The 20,000-nt window shown below is 35.8% G+C and overlaps 2 protein-coding genes across 2 annotated transcripts in view; both read right to left on the bottom strand.

The window, feature by feature from the left end:
• Positions 1 to 10,243, bottom strand: part of LOC144970383 (BMP-binding endothelial regulator protein-like) — a 20,218-nt gene extending 9,975 nt beyond the window's left edge. The window contains exons 1-5 of the mRNA XM_078909960.1: positions 9,978 to 10,243; positions 5,012 to 5,352; positions 3,583 to 3,668; positions 1,452 to 1,554; positions 273 to 355 (exon numbers count right to left, since the gene is read on the bottom strand). Of these exons, the coding sequence (XP_078766086.1) occupies positions 273 to 355; positions 1,452 to 1,554; positions 3,583 to 3,668; positions 5,012 to 5,099 (360 nt within the window). The 5' untranslated portion in view covers positions 5,100 to 5,352; positions 9,978 to 10,243. The remainder of the gene's footprint in view (positions 1 to 272; positions 356 to 1,451; positions 1,555 to 3,582; positions 3,669 to 5,011; positions 5,353 to 9,977) is intronic.
• Positions 10,244 to 16,890: 6,647 nt separating this feature from the next.
• LOC144971745 (uncharacterized) overlaps positions 16,891 to 20,000 on the bottom strand; it is a 15,508-nt gene continuing 12,398 nt past the window's right edge. The window contains exon 5 of the mRNA XM_078912819.1: positions 16,891 to 20,000. This exon is cut by the window's right edge and continues 435 nt beyond it. Within this exon, the coding sequence (XP_078768945.1) occupies positions 19,928 to 20,000 (73 nt within the window). The 3' untranslated portion in view covers positions 16,891 to 19,927.

The raw sequence follows: 20,000 nt of genomic DNA on the forward strand, positions 1-20,000 counted from the left end.
CACCTCCGTCATCATCATCACCATCATCATCATCATCATCATCATCATCATCATCATCATCATCATCATCATCATCATCATCATCATCATCATCATCATCATCATCATCATCACCACCATCATCATCATCATCATCATCATCATCATCATCATCATCATCAACTTCACGTCACCACCACAAAACAAAAAAACAAACAAAAAAAAACAATTCCTGTACCACTTCAATCGCCACCAGAGCATATTATCATAAACAACCAAAACCATCATCATACCTGGCACATCATGACGTCACATGGGTCTTTCACATCCCTTCGTACCTCTCCATGAGCTAGATTCGTGTCGTTTACAGAACAACCTGAAAAAAATGGATGTATTCCAAATTTAAATATTTAAGAACAGTCACAAAACTCTGCAAAATGACGATCCTCGTGATTTTTGTTTTGTTTTGTTTTGGGTTTTTTGGGGGGTTAGTTTTTTATTCTTTTTTGTCTTATTTTTTTTTCTTCCCCTCTCGCTTGATTTATTTAGGGTACGAGTAGAATAAGGGGGAGAAATACGGGGGAGAGAGTGAGAGATGGAATGGGGCATGGAAAATAATTGAGAGTGAGATAGAAAGTGAGGGAGAGAGAGAGAGAGAGAGAGAGAGAGAGAGAGAGAGAGAGAGAGAGAGAGAGAGAGAGAGAGAGAGAGAGAGAGAAATGGTGTCTTGATATTGGGAGATTCTTCAACAGCTTTTACACACACACACACACACACACACACACACACACGCACACACAGAGACATACAAAAATAAATAAATAAAACAAATAGAGAAAAGAAAACATCAAAATCATTGGTCGGAAAAGAATACAATTCGCTTTTGATTAACATTAAACTCGCGAGGTTCCTGAGAGTTTTTACCGAGACATGGGTCATTTAAATCAACACTATTTTAATCAATCGATATTTAAAAAAATAAATAAATTAGCTTTTACATAGCACAATATCCACTAAACGTGCTCAAATCGCTTTACATGGGGTCCCTGACCAACAGCAACACTTAACATGTTCTCTATTAACTTTTTTATTCTCTTTAGGAAAGCGATGGGCTGTTTTAAGATCTTGTGGTATGACATCTCTTTTTCGGATGTTTAAGCCCTTGGTTCGAGTCATTGTGAGGGTGGCGCAAAGTTGAGTCCTGGAAAAGGTTCTTTACTGACATTCTCTCATGGCACTCAGGTGTAAAAAGAGTAACTATCTGGTAACAGTACTGTCTCTTTAAAAATAAAAATAAAATGTAATATATTTTTAGAGGCGCCATGACCCGTCCTACATAATAAGTGTTTCTGTTGTCCTTTAACCCTTTGCAAAAAGCTTTGAGCATATTTAATTGGATATTGCTCTGTATGAAAAAGTTAAGTTACTATTAGGTTAGTGTAAATGGCAAATAATAATTGTTCACCACTCACCTTTACATTCATCGCAGCAAGCTCCAGGCGTCCTCATGAATAAAATTGCATGGCAACCTTTCAAAGAGGGACAGGTTGCATAATCGCACTCTACACGACCATTCTGAATGAAATAGATAAAAACAAAAACAAAATATTGATATTCTTTTTCAAAAAATCCTAGTTTCTGCCAAGGCGCCATTAACAATATTCATATTATGTGACCCATCTATGCAGCTACGTCGTCTAGTGGTATGACACTCGCTTTCGGATCGGAAGGTCCTGGGTTCGAGCCTCGCTCGGCGCATAGTGCGTCCTTGGAAAAGGCTCTTTACTTACATTCCCTCACCGTGCTCCGATGTAAAATGAGCACCTGGCCGTTAACAGCGTTGTCTATGTCTGAAAAATTGTAATATCGCTTAACAGGAGTCTTGTCTCGTTTTACATGTTACGTGTTACGAGTCAATGACCCCCTGTTAAGCGCTTTTGGGCACGTTTAGTGGATATTGCGCTATATAAAAAGCTCAAGTCAAGTCTCGAAAAGCGAACTAAGAGATTATAATGAAAATTACACGACTTCAGCCTTTTTGCAATGCAAGAAATGCTATTTATACTTCACCATAATGAAGAGAATGGGGTCCCGATAGCTCAGTTGATAGAGCACGTGCAAAGGGGCCGAGATCGATCCCGGGTGCAGTCGTTATTTTTTTTTTTTGACCGCCATGTCCACACGACAGTAATTGGGTAGCTGGGACTGTTAGATTTGGCGGAAAGTACTTTGCGTTGGACTAGCGCCCTATCAAAATGGTAGCTAGCAATTGACATTGTCTGTTTCACGCTATAGAAACCGGGATAAACTCCGGCGCCATGGGGCTTATGACTCTGAAGGATAACGAAGAGAAATGAACCCAAGGCTTGATTGGTGGGAGTTGTCCATAACGAGTCTATTAAAGTTGTGGTTCGGCGGCTCAGCGGTATGGTGTCTCGACTTGCCACAGAGGTCAAGCAACATTAAGCGTGATTAGTGGCCGGATGGGTTAAAATGATCGTCAGATGTTCTGGTGTCGACATTGCGTCCTTGAGAAATGCACTTTACATACATTACTCCATCGACTCTGGTGTAAATGAGAACCTATCTACAAGCAGTGACTGATATTGTAAAAGCGTTAGTACAAAAAGGACTGGTTCAGTATGAAATGAATATATAGTACCATATGGCTTGCTAGGGGACTAAATGAAACATTGTAAAGAGCATTTAGAATGGTCATTCTGTGAAATCGTGCTACATAAAATGTTATTTAAAAAAAAAAATCAATAAGAAATTATTTTAGATCTTTTCTATTATTAGTCTTGAATTAGACTCTAATATTTATTTATTCGTTTCTTTCTCTCTTTCTTTCAATTTTAATAAATGTAATACGATTGACGCCTTTGTCATAAGTCGAGGAGGTGACTATCAAATCCTGCCTAGTCGCATTTTCATCATTCAGAACACCACTAGTGGACTACCGCCTTGATTGACCGTCAATGGACCACCCCAGTTGTCGAGCCGATACGTGGGTGCCTTAAATGACCTGCCCAGATATGTGAAGGAATTGAGATCCACCCTGGTGCCCGACTGACTAAGGCCATCCCAGGCTCCATACTACTTTGCTACTATTATTTCATTCAGAGAAATTTGCAATTCTAAAAAAACATAGAATATTATTTCCACATTTTTATCAATTCAACTTCTATCTAGCTCATTCCTACATCGGCACGGTGTGTTATATTTCTTTACGTGAGATAAAAAGGATTATTCTACCCCTCTCCCTAAATATTAACACGTAATGATATCAATTTACAATAATAATTTGTTACGTCAGATTACCAAACGTTAAATTTCACTAAAATTAGATTTTTGAAAAATGTAATATCATTTAAATATTTTTGAAATGTCTTTCACCCTGCGATGACTAAATCAGGATCATTTGAGGGGTAGAATAAAAGATTTCTTACACTCTTGCGTTTTGGAATTCGAACTTTGTTCCCAACGCGTACGTGCAAGCTCGTACAAGGGTAGGGAACAAGTCTGGAATTCCAAAAGTAAAAAGCAAGAGTGTAAGAATCGTGTATTATGGTCTAAGGGAGATAATTAGTAAAATGTTTTTACCCGACAAATGCATTGGAAGCAGGGGTTTTGAGCGACCAATTCCACTTTCATCTCTTCTCCTTCGTTTGTACATGTTTTGGATGTGCCTGCAAAGATGGTTAATATAAAAAAGTTTACATATCTTTTATAGCAACGACACGTTAAATGTGAGTCGGTGAGTGTTCTTTGTATCAAATAACAATTTAGGACACATTGATCTATTCTATTATTACTCTTGCAGATTTTGGTCTCTCTCTCTCTCTCTCTCTCTCTCTCTCTCTCTCTCTCTCTCTCCTCTCTCCCTCTCATACACACATACATAATGCAAACACATGCATGCATACTCTCTATCTCTCTACTTTCTCTCTATATCTCTCTCTCTCCTTTCTCTCTATCTCACTCTCTCTTTCTCTCTCCTCTCTCTCTCCTCTCTCTCTCCTCTCTCTCTCCTCTCTCTCTCTCTCTCTCTCCTCTCTCTCTCTCTCTCTCTCCTCTCTCTCTCTCTCATACACACATACATATATGCAAACACATGCACACATTCTCTCTCTCTCTCTCTCTCTCTCTCTCTCTCTCTCTTCTCTCTTTCTCTCTTTTTTCTTTCTTCCTCCCCCTTCCCCCCAGCCCTTCTCTGTGCGTATTTGTTGTTGAGGATGTTGTGGTTTGTTGTTGTTGTGTGTTTGTATCTGTGTGTCATTCGGAACTTCCCTGCTACTTCCTCTCACTATACACCTCCATATCATCATCATCATCATCATCATCATCATCATCATCATCATCATCATCATCATCATCATCATTATCATCATCATCATCGTCGTCGTCGTTATCATTTTTATTATCATTATCATTATCATCATCATCATCATCATCATCATCATCATCATTGTTATAAATATAGCTAATTAAGGATGAGAGAGTGTAAGAGGAAGAGAAAGCGAAAAGAGATTTGACAGAGAGAAAAAAAAAAGAGAGAGAGAGAGAGAGAGAGAGAGAGAGAGAGAGAGAGAGAGAGAGAGAGGGTTGGATGAGAGAGATAGTGTGTGTGTCTGTGTCTGTGTATGTGTGTGTGTAACTCTGTGTGTAAGTGTGTGTGTGTGTTCATGTTGAAAGGCGTAGTGTCACAGAACGCCTAAGGAGGTTTTAAAAACATATTATCGGGGAGTGGGGCGGGGGGGGGGGGGGGGGGGGATCACCGAGATTATCTAAAATAATTATATTTATTGGACATTGCAACTAATTGAAAGACTATAATGCTAAACGATTATGTAATGTAATTAAAAAATGCCGTGAAACTACGGGAATCCTCCCCTTTGTTATAAGCATAAGTACTTTGCTTACAATAATATACATTGAACGCATTGTGTTTTGAAATTCTCCGTCAAGTGGGATAACAACTATCTAGCTCCATCCCATGCAAATTTCGATTAGTGGAAAAAATTGTCCTTACCTGACAAAGGGCTTTTGGGACCCAAGTAGAGAGCCCATGATGAAACGATAAAGAGTAGAACAAAGGTGCCGATGATATGCAAATGCATTTCGAGTTCTTCAAATTTAAAGAAGCATTGTCAAAACAAACATATAGAATAGACCTTCAATAAAGCTTCACTTCTTTGTCCAATGGTGTGAATCATTTATATTGAATCCACAAATTGAAAAGCTTCAGAATTAATAGTACAATGAGTCAAGCAACGAATTAAGTCCTCACGATGCAATATGTTAATCCTCTTTAATCCTTTGGTGAATCACAAAATGTATCCTTTGTTTCTCTCACTGTTTTTTGAATATTATCTGGAATAAGAAAGAAAAGTTGGTGCAATTGTTTAGAATTGAATGTAAATTGCGAGTAAAACAAATTGGCACGGTAAACATTCCCTATTGTATTATCGAATACTTCGAATTGTTTTTGATTTTGACATTGCAACACATCTCACATTGCAACACTCCTATTCGAAGTAACTTAAAACGACACACTAATAGTTATTGTTTACCGCCATCATCAACAGATTCATAAAATGTTTAGTTATAGTCATCATCGTATCCAGAGTAAAGTTGCAAATGGACGAAAATGGTTTAAATCCCACGATATAGTAACGCAATTGTTGCGACATCATATTGATTTAAAAACAACCAATAAATATTTAGACTAGACGGATAAACAATAAATAAGTAAATAAAAACCATTCCAACCACGAATACTGATGTTAAAAAAAAACAAGCAAAAAACAAACACAGTAGTAAGTTTCGTATTATCGTCACTGATTGAGTAATGCAGACTGTTTAAAGTGTTTGTATTCGTGTTCAGCTATTGTCGATATAATAAATTATTTATTATTAACTGCACAGGTACGTTTTCAATCGAAAGTATGCACTTAGTCGAAATACTCGCTTGTTCTGTCCGCCAGCTAAATAATACCAACAGATAAAACTAACCTTAAACGTTAAAAGTCTGATTGAGAGAATTTAATGAGAACCAGTAATCCAATTGGCGGTCTAAAACCAAAAAAACAACAAGCTGTGTGGCGTCAACGTCATTAATTTTATAGATAGTATGAGCTTGGCTAAGAAACTCACAACATTGTCATCCGGAAGTATAACGGACCAATACACAAAACTCTGTGTAACCTTGAACGTTTATAGTCTGGTTAATACAGTTTAGTGAGAACTACTCATAAACGCGGATGGCAAAAAACAATAACAAAGACCTGAGTTACGTCATCTTTATTCTATCTTTTAGTAACCCCACCACCCCACTCTCCCTCAATCGTCAGACAAAGGTTCGCCAAGCCCCAAAATATTAAACTTGTTGTCACCATGAATATCAGATGTACACAACGACAAACCAGATCTTTTCACCTTCCAGTTTGTGAGCTTAAATCACAATGTTTTGACACAGTAATGCAAAAGTTTGCACCGAAACACCGACAATATCATTTTGCTTGAGTTATGCCCCGAATTAATAAGAATCTGACTTTACATCCTGCTACTATTATAATTATGCAACATAATATGATTCAATAGGTTACCTTTTTTTCCACGTTACCTTCTCTGGAGGAGGACTTGTTACACATTTCCAATGAGCTTTGAACCGGAGCAAAGAAAAGTGTGACATCACTACCTCTGCTAGAAGGACACAACTATAATATGCCGCTTAGAGCGGGACAGTCCCAAGAGCTTCTGATCCGAAGGCGAGTGTTATAGATAGAATGAAGTTGACGTCACTCAGATCTTTGTTATTGTTTTTTGCCATCCGCGTTTATGATTAATTCTCACTAAACTGTATAAACCAGACTATAAAAGTTCATGATTAAACATAGTTTTGTGTGTTCCGTTATACTTCCGGATGGCAATGTTGTGAGCTTCTTAGCCAAGCGCATACTATCTATACCACAAGATCACGTAGTTGTTAATATTTATTTTTAGTATAAATGCTTTATACTTTAGGAGTTTTTGTGCCCTATTATAACCAGAAAAGAGAGATAAGTCGATCACATCTTTGAGGCCAGGTGTGTGGGTTTAAGCACAATCCTCCATTGTCATTCACAAGCCTCTCAATGACTCTCAATAAGATCTTAAAGCACTTGATGTCCGAGGTACAAATCTTAACAGCACTTCAACACGCTGTCGAATTATACCCCTACTGACTTTAACTGAATGTTTAGAATTTTGAAATAATATATCTTATCATAATATACTACTTTATTTACCTCGCTCTCTTGTGTTTTTAATTTGTTTTTTTTTTAAATGAGGATGTTAAACGAGGTTCTTGAATAAGATGTTCATTTAAAAGAACAGTGGGTGAGGTGGCTTGGGGGGAGGTCAAAATAAATGTAGGCTCTCTTACGTTCGCGTTTGATGTCTTATTTTTTTAGCTACTCAGTTTGAGACCCGGATAAATGTCATACAAATAAGTCAAATCATTTATTTTAAGGATTCCAAAAACCGACTAGAAATATAAACTTGAGCATTTATATAGCGCAATATCCACTAAACGTCCTCAAATCGCTTTACAAGGGGTCCTTGGCAAACAGTGACACTTAACATTTAGGACGTGACATGACGCCTGTTTGACGATATTACAATTTTTTTGGACAGAGACAACACTGTTAACGGCCAGGCACTCATTTTACACATGAGTACGGTGAGAGAATGTGAGTAAAGAGCTTTTCCCAAGGACTCAACTATGCGCCGAGCGAGGATCGAAACCAGGACCTTCTGATCTGAAAATGAGTGTCACAACATAAAACCACATGGCGCCACTGTTATTTTTGTTTTATTTGATTGTTTGTTATTATTTTTTTTTCATTTAAAATGGCATAATGGTAACACACAATGAATGAGTTCTAACTGCTAAAGACATCTTTGATTTTAGGGGTTGTTGACGAAGGCTAGGAACGAGTCGACATGTATAGGAAAGGGTGGAGATAGTGGTGGTTGGTGTTTTTTTTGTTGTTGTTGTTTTTTTGTTTGTTTTTGTTTTGTTTTTTTTTTTTTTTGTTTTTTTTTTTTTTTTTTTTTTTTCTTTTTTTTTTTTTTTGTTGTTTTTTTTTTTTTTTTTTTTTTTTGGGGGGGGGGGGGGGGGGGGGGGTCCTTGACGCGTCCCATTTTCTAAAAAAAAAAGTCTCAACCAAAACTAAACGTGTTCCCTTACGGGGAAAATGGCACTCAGGTACCAGTATTAACGTTTTAGTTTTTTCTGTGATAAATTGATTTTCTATTATCATGTTTTGTTGTTAAATTTAAGTCGTATCACTTTTCCATCAACACTTGTCTTACTGTAATATGTTTTGTTTTATATCACTGTATAACGCTTAGAGCTTGTGACATCGGGGTGAATCTCTATATTCATTATTGTTATCCAAGGGAAAAAAGGTCACTTTAGATAACTTTCCAAATCAATGATTTGTTTTCAGCAGTATGCAAAAAATGCTCTAAAGTCTACAATATAGGTTCTAATAAACTAAACTTTCGTTTTCAGCAAGATACGTTGAGTCAAAGATGCGTTTGCAGTTCTGTAGATAGAGCCAACAATTCGTAATTCTACGAATTTTTCGTAGTTTTAGGCAGGTCTGCATAATATCACCTGGAGGATAATTTTGAAGACCGAGGCTCAGTGAAGGAATCAAACCCAGGTCCGAAGACAAGTGTGATACGACAAAAAGCCACGCGTAATATTTAAACTACTGTACCCATATTTCATATCGTTACTATTTCATCACTCCCAATACCCGAATTACTCCCACATAATAAACTAGAGCTTAAAAAAAACAAACTAGAGCTTTTAAATAGCGCAAATTCCACTAAATGTGCTCGAAGCGGTTTACAAAGGGTCCCTGACCAACAGCAACACGTAACATGTAGAACGAGACATAATGCCTGTTAGGCGATATTACAATTTATTCCAACAGAGACAATGCTGTTGACGGCCAGGTACTCATTTTACACCTGAGTACGTTGAGAGAATGAAAGTAAAGAGTTTTCCAAGGACTCAACTATGCGCCGAGCGAGACTCGAACCCAGAACCTTCCGATCCGAAAGTGAGTGTCATACCACAAGACCATATAATACCGTGATGATGCGATGGGACACATATAATATCATCTCGAGTATAATCCAAAACCGTGAATTGACGACATACAAGTGAATGTCATAACGTCCGTGATTTAACCCTAGAGCAGGCTTGGGGTTTTCAAAACAGTAATATCTTTTTTTTCTCTTTTTTTTTTTTTTTTTTTTTTTTTTTGGTTTGTTTTGTTTGGTCTTTTTAAAGTTATAATCAGAAAATCAGCCGCAGTGTATTTATACAGAGACATGGAATTTGGAAACTCGCTCTCTCTTTCTCTCTCTCACTCTCTCTCTCTCTCCCTCTCTCTCTCTCTCTCTATCTCTCTCTCTCTTTCCCTCTTTCTCTCTTTCTCTATCTATCTATCTATCTATCTATCTATCTATCTATCTATCTATCTATCTATCTATCTATCTATCTATCTATCTATCTATCTATCTATCTATCTATCTATATATATATCTATCTATCTATCTATCTATCTATCTATCTATCTATCTATCTATCTATCTATCTATCTATCTATCTATCTATCTCCTTAAAAATATCAAAGCAAAACAAAAAATAGGAATTAGCAATATATAAAGCTGAAATTTCAAAATAAGAATAAAACTACTCTCCCCTTCAATGGAAAATGAGCAATAAAAAGACAAAAGAAAAACATAAATTATTACTTAATTAAACGATATCTACAAAAAGAATATGAAAAATAAATAAATGATACATAACAAATTAAAAAAACAAACAAAAATAAACAAATAACCCCCCCCCCCCCACAAGAGACAAAAATTCCCAAGACCAAACAATAATTAGGGGCGTTAAATTTTTTTTCTTTTAAATATGTAAAACGTACCTTGACTTATAACTGAATTTGAACATTGAAGGGAGGAAAGGAGATGTAACTTTTAAAAATAAATTAAATAGTCCAATCTCCACTTGAATAAAATACACAGAATAAATCTTTAATGATCCAAGTAGAAAAACATGAATTAATATTTAGGTCATCATTTAAGTCTCACTGTTTAGACAATGATATTTATAGAGTTTTATCAATGGAATATATAAATTTAGTTGTAATTTATCACTGAACTTTATCGTTGATTCGCAGTTGTTTGATATGTTATCAAGTAAAAACATCAAGCATTTAATGTAAAAAGATAATCCTTTACCCCGCCCAGTATTGGGGCATTCTCGGTTTTGATTGGTTGATGGTATTTGACGTATATTCATTTCATTGGACCACGGATAAAGTAGGCGTGACTACAAATTTGGAAGCGCATTCAATAAAAGAATGATCAAGACTTAGTGAGAAAACAAAACAAAACAACCTGGCAGTCTCGGCAATGGATAGTATCGCACACAGGTCGGCAGTGGCGCTCATTGTCTAGTCAAATATTATGTCATCAGAAAAACAACCACAGTGTATCCACACACAATCACACACACACACACAGACACACACACACACACACACATAAACAGACATACATACTCACAACTGGTTGCCATCGGTGCGCTAAAACTCCTCCTACGACCCCCCCCCCCACCAAGAAAAAAAAAAGAAAGAAAGAAAACAACAACAAAAATCAAACAAACTACCAACAAAACAAACCGAAACGAAACAAAAAAAAAAAAAAAGGAAACAAAAATAATAAACCAAACCAAAAAGAAAATAGTAAACACAGAAAACCCCAGGAAAAAAAAAACAAAAACAAAAAAAAAACAAACAAAAAAACCCCCAAAAAAACCAACAACAGCAAAGATACAAAATAATCATAATCTTATTGCCATTGAAAAAGAATCCAATGTGGCAGAGAGGGCTGGACAATTCTGTTGGATGTGTTCACCTGAAATTTCCTTAGATATGAGAATAATGCAGATCTTGCAGCTTGAAGCTCGAAGAAAAAAAATGACAGTAAATGAAAAAAAAAAATGGAGCTTTTATATAGCGCAATATCCACTTAACGTGCTCAAAGCGCTTTTACAAGGTCCCTGGCCAACAGCAACACATAACATGCAGGACGAGACATGACACCTGTTAGGCGATATTACAATTTTTTGGGACCGAGACAACGCTGTTAACGACCAGGTACTCATTTTACACCTGAGTACGATGAGAGAGTGTGAATAAAGAGCCTTCTCCAATGACTCAACTATGCGCCGAGCGAGGGTCGAACCCAGGACCTTCCGATCCGAAAGCGAGTGTCATACCACAATACCACATGGCCTGAATAGAAGCTCTAATTCAATCTACGGAAACAAGTACGGTGGCTGTTTCGGGTTTCCCCTTTGTCAACAAAACACACTGAATGAAATACAGAGGTCGAATATTCAATTCGTCCTCAAACATCTACATTATCTGTCTTCCTAAATTGGATTGAAACTTACATTCGATTTTATTCGTTGGTTATATGGTCTTATGTACGGCTATGTGTTCTAGTGATATGACACTCGCTTTCGGATCGGAAGGTCCTGGGTTCGACCCTCGCTCGGCGCATAGTTGAGTCATTGGAGAAGGCTCTTTATTCACATTCTCTCATCGTACTCAGGTGTAAAATGAGTACCTGGCCGTTAACAGCAGTGTCTTTGTCCGAAAATTGTAATGTCGCCTAACAGGCGGCATGTCAAGTTCTACATGTTAAATGTTGCTGTTGACCAGGGACCCCTTGTAAAGCGCTTTAAGCACATTTTAGTGGATATTGCGCTCTTTCTTTTTTTAAAGCCCTTTCTTACGGTATGATACTGGCCTTCGGATTGGAAGGTTCTGGATTCGAGTCTCGCTCTGGGCGACGCATAGTTAAGTTCTTGGAAAAAAACAAACTCTTAACACACATTCTCTAATCATACTCAGGTGTAAAATGAGTACCTGCCCTCTCTCTGTCAGAAAAAAAAATGTAACAACATCTTATACGCGTCATGCCTCGTCCTACATGTTAAGTATTGCTGTTGACTAAGGAACTCTTTTAAAACGCTTTGAGCACGTTTAATGGATTTTGCGCTATATAAATGCTCGTGTCCTTTAAAAAAAATAATGTTATAATACGATTTTTAAAAATGTTATGAGGTAATGAATCACATGTATACGTATGTTTAGGGTGGACGTGTAATTTTTTGCAGGTCTTATAATCCAAATTGTAACCGTCCCATTGTCGTAATGGAAATATTTAATACTCTCAAATCAAAACACAATACAGAAGGAACGAAATTGACGACGCTCAGCTCGTTGTTATTGTTGTTTTTCGACAATCATTTTGGTGATTAGTTCTGATTAAATTTTATCAAACTATAAATATTCAAGGTTTCACACAGTTGTGTGTGTTGGTACTTTATAGATAGTATGCGCTTGGCTAAGAAGCTCACAAAATTGCCATCGGAAGTAAAACGGACCGACACACAAAACTATATGTAACCGTGAACGTTTATAGATTTGTTAATACAGTTTAGTGAGAATTACTCATAAACGCGGATGGCAAAAAGCAATAACAAAGACCTGAGTGACGTCAAATTCGTTTTATTTATATTCGGCTGCTGGATGTTGTGAATATTTTACATAAACGAATAAAATCAATAAAATACTCCATTACAAACAATGCGAAACCAAGCCCATAAATTGTGGTCGGTCATCAGACCTGCTAATATGTCCACATGGGTTTAGAGTTAAGAGTCTATCCCCAAGGACAATCTTGCGTGTCTGACTGTTCCTCTGGCGGTTCTCAAAAGCCAACAACGTGTTACTCAATAGCCATTATGATGGGTACAATGCGTGAGTGCACTGTGACCGGTTTGTTGTTACAAAGTGACGTCTCAACTATTTCTTTCCTAGACTATGTTTGGATATAGACGAGACACTCCACATTCCACTGGTTGGCTGACTGTAAGTTTCGATTTTAAATACATAAAATATTAAAATTTATTATGTTATTTATTTGTATTATCAATGCACGTTAACGGTAATGAGGAAACTGGTGAACATACTAATAGTAATGATAGTAATAATAATGATGATAATATTTATAATAATAATAATAATAATAATAATAATAATAATAATAATAATAATAATAATAATAATAATAATAAAATAACAATAATAATAACAATAAATAATAATAATAATAATAATAATAATAATAATAATAATAATAATGATAAAAATAATAATGATGATGATGATGATAGTAATAATAATAACAATAAAAATAATATTAATGATAATATTAATGATACTAATAATGATGATAATAATAATAATAATAATAATAATAATAATAATAATAATAATAATAATAATAATAATATTGATAATATTGATAATAATAATGATGATGATGATGATGATGATGATGATGATGGAGTCATTCCTAAATTACGATTTATTATTGAATTAACATTTTCTTACAACATGTAACAAGAGATTGTGTCGTGTGCAGCGTATCTTGGTTATGAATACTTTTTCCTTTTATATTTTCGAGGCGATCGAAGGAAATGGTCCATGTCTCATTTTATGAAAATTGAGTTATAGGTGTGCTGTAAAGTAGTTCTTTAGAGACAATGGACCATGGCACCGGAATTTAACCCAGTTTCTTTAGCGTGAAAAGGACACTAGCAACTGCTTGGTTCTCTTTGGATATGACGCTATTTTGTTGCAAAATACTTTCCGCCAGATCTAACAGACCCAGCAGTCCAATCATTGCTGGGTGGACTTGAGGGGTCATATTGATCTCGGTCTATCTGCTTGTGAAGCGAGTGATCTACCAACTGAGCTATCGGAAACCCTATGGCCTATGTATGCAGTAAAGCAGTAGAACATTTGCAACATCTTACAATACTTACACTTTTGACATTAAATTCACCAGCTATTGTGACAGGAATTTTGTAACAATCAAAATTCATAAAAAATGATAAGAATAAAAAAAATCAAACAAGCAAAAAACAACAAAATAAAAAAGATATACAAAAATAAACACACCATAAGAAAAAAACAAACAACCCAAAAACAAAAAAAAAAAAACAAAAAAAACAAAAAAAAAAACAACAAAAAACAAGAAACAAACCACAAAACAAAAATAACAATACAAAAAAACAAAAAACAAAAAACAAAAGAAAAACGAAAAAAAAAAAAACCAACAAAAAAAACAACAAAAAAACGAAAAGTATACAAAACAACAAAGACAGTTACCGCAGCACAACACTATGACAACTCTGAACTAGATCAAAAATCAAACGCCAGGTATGGATAGAATTGTTTATTCTAAATTTGAAGATGCGTCTCGCCAACCGTCTGTCACCAATACATGTGCGGGTCGTTTGTTTTTATAAGGAACAAAAAGTGGGAGAGTTCGATATCAAAACTGTTTGGATAAGGTGAAGACAAGGCCCCGAAGACACCACGCATATTATAGTCAATAGTCTCCTCCCAGTAACAGACATATAGATCGTATGAGCTTGGCTAAGAAGCTCACAACATTGCCATCCGGAAGTATAACGGACCAACACACAAAACTTTGTGTGACCTTATACGTTTATAGTCTGGTTGATACTGTTGAGTGAGCATTACCCATAAACGCGGATGGCAAAAAACAATGACAAAGACCAGAGTGACGTCATCTTCGTTCTTATAAATCAAATATTTTTCCAATGTACTTAGCTTGAATTTGATGAAAATGGACCAGTGATTAATGTGTAGAAGGAACGAAGTTGACGTTCACTCAGCTCTCTGTTATTGTTGTAGCCAGCCATTTTTACGAGTAGTTCTCACAAACTTGTATTAATTAGAGAATATACGTTTAAGGTTACACAATATAGTTTTGTGTTTTGGTTCGTTTTTCTCCGGCTGAGTTTTTTTTTTAATGTTGTCGTCATACACTTATGGGGAAGGATTTTGTGTTTCTTAAACTAAAATATTAAAACAAAGAAGAAAAACAAACATAAACAACAACAACAAACAAACAAAAAATAACAACACACAGACACAGACACACACACACAGATAAAATAAAACAAAATCCTACTCCCCCCCCCTCCCCCCAAAAAAAAACAAAAAACAAAAAAAAACAACAAAAAACAACCTTTAAATTTCCTAATTCTGATAAATTTAACTTAAATTTATTTTTTCTCTCTAAAATTTAGTTCATATCAAGACATGCAATACAAGATAAACAATGTTTATAAACATTTTAAAAAAAGATGGCATAGTTGTATTAGATAGATATAAATAAAGTAGATACCTGTTTGATTTTAAACGCGAGTCTAACTTTTTTCGTCTGACGCCTTTCGAAGACGTCCCTTGCTACGTCAATGTTGACCCATTGTAATAAATGCTACTACATGCTTTTGTTGTTTTACTGGATAAAAGAAAAGCTGCGGTGGTCACTCCAGACTCTTGTTTGGAGGAAAGGTAGTCAGTCATCCGCGTTATCTGACCATGTTGACAGTTGACTGTTCTTTAACCAATTAATGTCGTGCTCTTGAAAATCGTGTATTTAAAAATTTGGCCAGAAAACTTGTCCGTCAAATGTTGATCGATTTAAATGACCCTCATCTTGGCAAAAATAATCTCAAGCCTGGGACTTCCCGAGATCTTTCTTAGTCCCAGGTTTGGGAGTTTTTGCCAAGATGAGAGTCATTTAAATCGATCGATATTTGAAAGACGACTTTTTTTTGGCCAAATTGTTAAGTACCTGTTTTTCAAGAATACGACAGTTAACTGGTTAATGAGGACAATAGATTGTGTTCTGATACTCACTGTGTTTACTGGGAACTTTCGTAGAGGCTTTTTGGAAACTGCTCATTTCATTAAACTGGTGTCTCAATAATAATGAGGGGTCGGCCTCTGGCTTCCTAGGCTTTGAGTACCAATTTAAGAACTCTCTTATTGTGAAAGTAGACATAAAAACTGTCATAACCCCGCAGAATTTTCAATCATTTATATTCATGGGGTTGTCATTGCTTTTGTCTAATTTTTGTTATTTTTTTTTCGTAAGGATATGTGTCTTTTAACGTGTATATGTTTGCAGGTCTGATAATCCAATTTGTAATGGGCTCATGGTTGTATAGGAAATACAATGTTAAAAGGCCCATACTTGTTTCAGATTATCAGACCTGCTAATATGTGCACATTGGTGTCTGGTGACACATAATGACGGCGTACTTTGTGAGTCACCAACATTTAATCATAGTGGTTTATTAAGAGTTGCGTGAGATGACCGGGAGGATAATGGTATTACAATTCCACTCGTGGGACCCGCTGTCTACATCTTGTCTTGTCCTTGAGCGAGTATCATAACCGTCTGTTGTTCACTTTGTTGTTTACTAAGTGTTTAGATAAATAAAAATCTGTTGTTTTGCGGCGGTGCGCTGCAGCTGACGCCTGGGAACAGCGTGGCTCAGCATTACGGTCGTTGCTTTGTACCCGAAAGGTACCGAGTTCGATCACCCGCCGCGCTATGTGGCCTTGAGCAAGTCACCTCGCCCTAGGTCACTTTGCGGCGCTGCACTGCGGCTGACGCCTGGGTTATTCCAGTCTTCCCTTGGAATAAACCCTAAAGACAAATTTTCCCATGGGGATGAATAAAGGGAATTTTATTTTATTTGATTTAATTCTGTCATTTCTCGTAATAGATCCTAACCAGTTAATTGCCATACTCTGGCAAAAAAATTAAGATGGAAAACTCGTCCTTCAAATATCGATCGATGTCAATGACGCTCACTTGGCTAAAACTCTAAAACTGGGACTTTATCAAAGACATGGCGAGGTCCCAGGTTTGAGAGTTTTTGCCAAGATGACGTGCATAATATTTAGGCGTCGATCTGTTTTTTACGTAATGTATTTATATTTTTATTGTTTTTTTTTTGGGTTTTTTTTTTGGTGTTGTCGTTTTTGGCTGAAGAAGGGTTTTGAGTCCGAAACGCTCCGTGTTTGGTTTTTTTTTTTAAGCTGTTATATTCATTGTTGTTTATTACTCAGTCAGAAAATAAACCTTAAATAGTAATAAGCGAAATAAATGAATAATAGAGAAAGTTATAAAGGAACTCGATAAGATTAGTTTTTCAAATATCTATTTCAACTTTATTTTCATAGTTGAGTCATTTTGAAGATATGGATCTATAAACCTTTCATTTATAAAGAAGTGTATTTCATAATCTAAGATTGTCCTTTGCCAGGGAGATGTCTCTTTAAAATGTTTAGAATGATAATTATAAAAACATCTTATAAATGATAATCCTCAAATCAGATATGTTCCCAAACTATACAATATTCTTTCTCTTCCAATCCGTTATATCAACATCTAATATAAATTCGAGGTATTTGTAAGTATTGAAGAGTTTGAATTCCATTCTGACTTAGAGAATAGACAATGCCTTATCACCTTTAATTTTTCAAGCAAATCGTTGACTTTTGCTAATGTGTCTTAGATCGTTATTAACCTTGCCAGATTGAATATGCTAGCAATACTTTATAACAATCTTATAGTTGGTCAAAAATACAAATGTCAATTTGAAATTAAAAATACGAAAAAAAAAACAAAACAAACAAACAAACAAAAAAACCCCAACTATCTTTTAAGAAGGGAAAGCCGACATAGTCGGTACAATCAGCAATATTGCAACGCAATATATAGCAGGTCAACAGCATATAAATAAATACAAGAATCTGGTACGGAGAAAAACTAACAGAACAGAAAAGAGCAGTCTTTTACAACAATACCACATTTTGCAATAATACATGACCTTGTATCACATATGAATATCAGCAGTTAAGTAGATGCAAAATAAGGAATATATCAATTAGCTGTCGACAATCAAAGTTTGGAATTAAAATACAGAAAGGCTTAAAAACACAAAGCGAAATCAAACTAGACTCCCAACTCCTCATACGGGAAATACAAATCACATTTTTGGAAACAATTCAAGCAAATTTATTAAACTACATGACTTATCTCCGTAAAGTTAACCCATACCGCCAATTCATAAATATAGCTATAGGATGGGAGAAAAAAAAAACAAGCTGGAAAAGATTATAAAACTAGCTCAAAACGAAGCTGAAATAAAAAAAAAATCATTTAAAGATCTACGAGCAACAAGAACAGAAATCTTAAATTAATACATACCAAGTCTGATTAAAAATCCGCAATTGGTTCAGGAACTATGCCGGTTATACCAAAGTCGAAGAAAACTCACAATATCGAAAGTTTCCAAACTTTGGTCATGTTTTTAGAAGTGGTGTGTGACTCTTGTTTTGTTAAAAAAAAAGACCAAAAAAACAAAACAAAAAAAAAACAAAAAAAAAACAAAAAAAAAAAACAAACCAACAAAAAAAAAACAACAAAAAACCCCCAAAAAACAAGCAAATAATTGATCGAGAAAGTGGAACATTTTTTTCTAACAACGTTACATAATATTCAATTCAAAGCAGAAATCACATGATATATTTCTAAAGATCAATGGGCCTCCAACGAGTTCTGACTTGAATCCAATGGACTATGGTGTCCATGGTGTATCAACATTTTACACAGAAGCAGTATTAAAAGAGTCGATTCAAAATGCATCAGATCGAATCATTGTTGATACATTAGAAAACCAATTAGATCACGAGGTAAATAAGGTTATGCATGGTCATAAAGCAAAATCGGGAATCGACAGATGACATCAACTTGTGAAAATTACGTCCAAATTCTTTGATATGACAAGCATGTGTTGCATTTAGTTAATAAAACAACTGTAGAATTAAGATTTTTCAACATATTTTGCTGAAAATTTGTTTGCATAAATTAATAAACATTCAGAGAGACCTCGTTTATAATCTGGCAACTTTAGTTTCTAAACTTTTCCCTTTCTTTTTCTGACATACGATATAACTAATTTACAAGGGCACTCAGCTCAAATACAAGCAAACCCTGATCGGATAAGCCATTAGCCAGATTTCTCTCTAGCTTCTCTGTCCACCAATGAAGTAACTGGAAATTTGGATTCAAATTAGATCTAGCCGAAAGTACTTCGCAACTTGCTTCAAGCATAGCAAGGATTTGGGGTGTCCCGATAGCCGAGTTGGTAGGACACTGGCTCCACGCGCAAAGGATTCGAGATCGATCCCAGGTGCAGTCGAGGTTTTTATCTGACCCCCCCCCCCCTCCCCCTTGTTCACCCAGCAGTGATTGTTACCGTCTAATCCAAATAGTAGTAAATACTTGCTATTGTTCGTTTCGCGCTTTAAAGCTCTCTTTCCACGGATTTCACAGTCCTGGAACGACCTCTATTATTCTGACCAAAGTTAGAACATGTCTATTATGTCTTCTAATACAATGTGGATGTATACACTTAGAAATTCAGCACGCAACATCACAAAACCGTCTTAATTGTGCAATCTACAAGGAAAAGGGCCAGGGAGGCCAAGAAACAGCCGACGGAGAACAATGGATACACATGGAAGCAACGAAAGAAGACGGCCCCGGAAAGAGTTAATTCTTATAATGCTTTATGATTTGGTATGTATACATTAGAAGTTCTACCCACAACACCACAATACAGGAAATCGTGTGGAATTTACAAGGAAAAAGAAGGCCAGGGAGGCCAAGAAATAGTTGACGACAGAGCACAACGGAGGAAGCTAAGAGGGAGTGGATACAACACGAAACAGCTGGAGAGGACGGTTTCGGGAAGAGTTAAATGGAAAATAATAATGACCATGATCCTAATGGGGTTAAGCATTCGAGTCAAGTAGTCATTATCTAACAGAATACATTTCTAATCATCAATTTGGCAGATCATTGCCCTTTTTAAAAAGACAAAATGGTATAATTCTTTCTATTTTATTTTTGGATATCTCTTATATAAAGATTCAATATGATAATAAACTTTTCCAACCGCTGCTGCCAGT

The sequence above is a fragment of the Berghia stephanieae genome, chromosome 4 (assembly GCF_034508935.2).
Source record: "Berghia stephanieae isolate SIO BIC M18660-M18661 chromosome 4, UCSD_Bste_1.3, whole genome shotgun sequence".
In the NCBI taxonomy this organism is placed as follows: domain Eukaryota; kingdom Metazoa; phylum Mollusca; class Gastropoda; order Nudibranchia; family Aeolidiidae; genus Berghia; species Berghia stephanieae.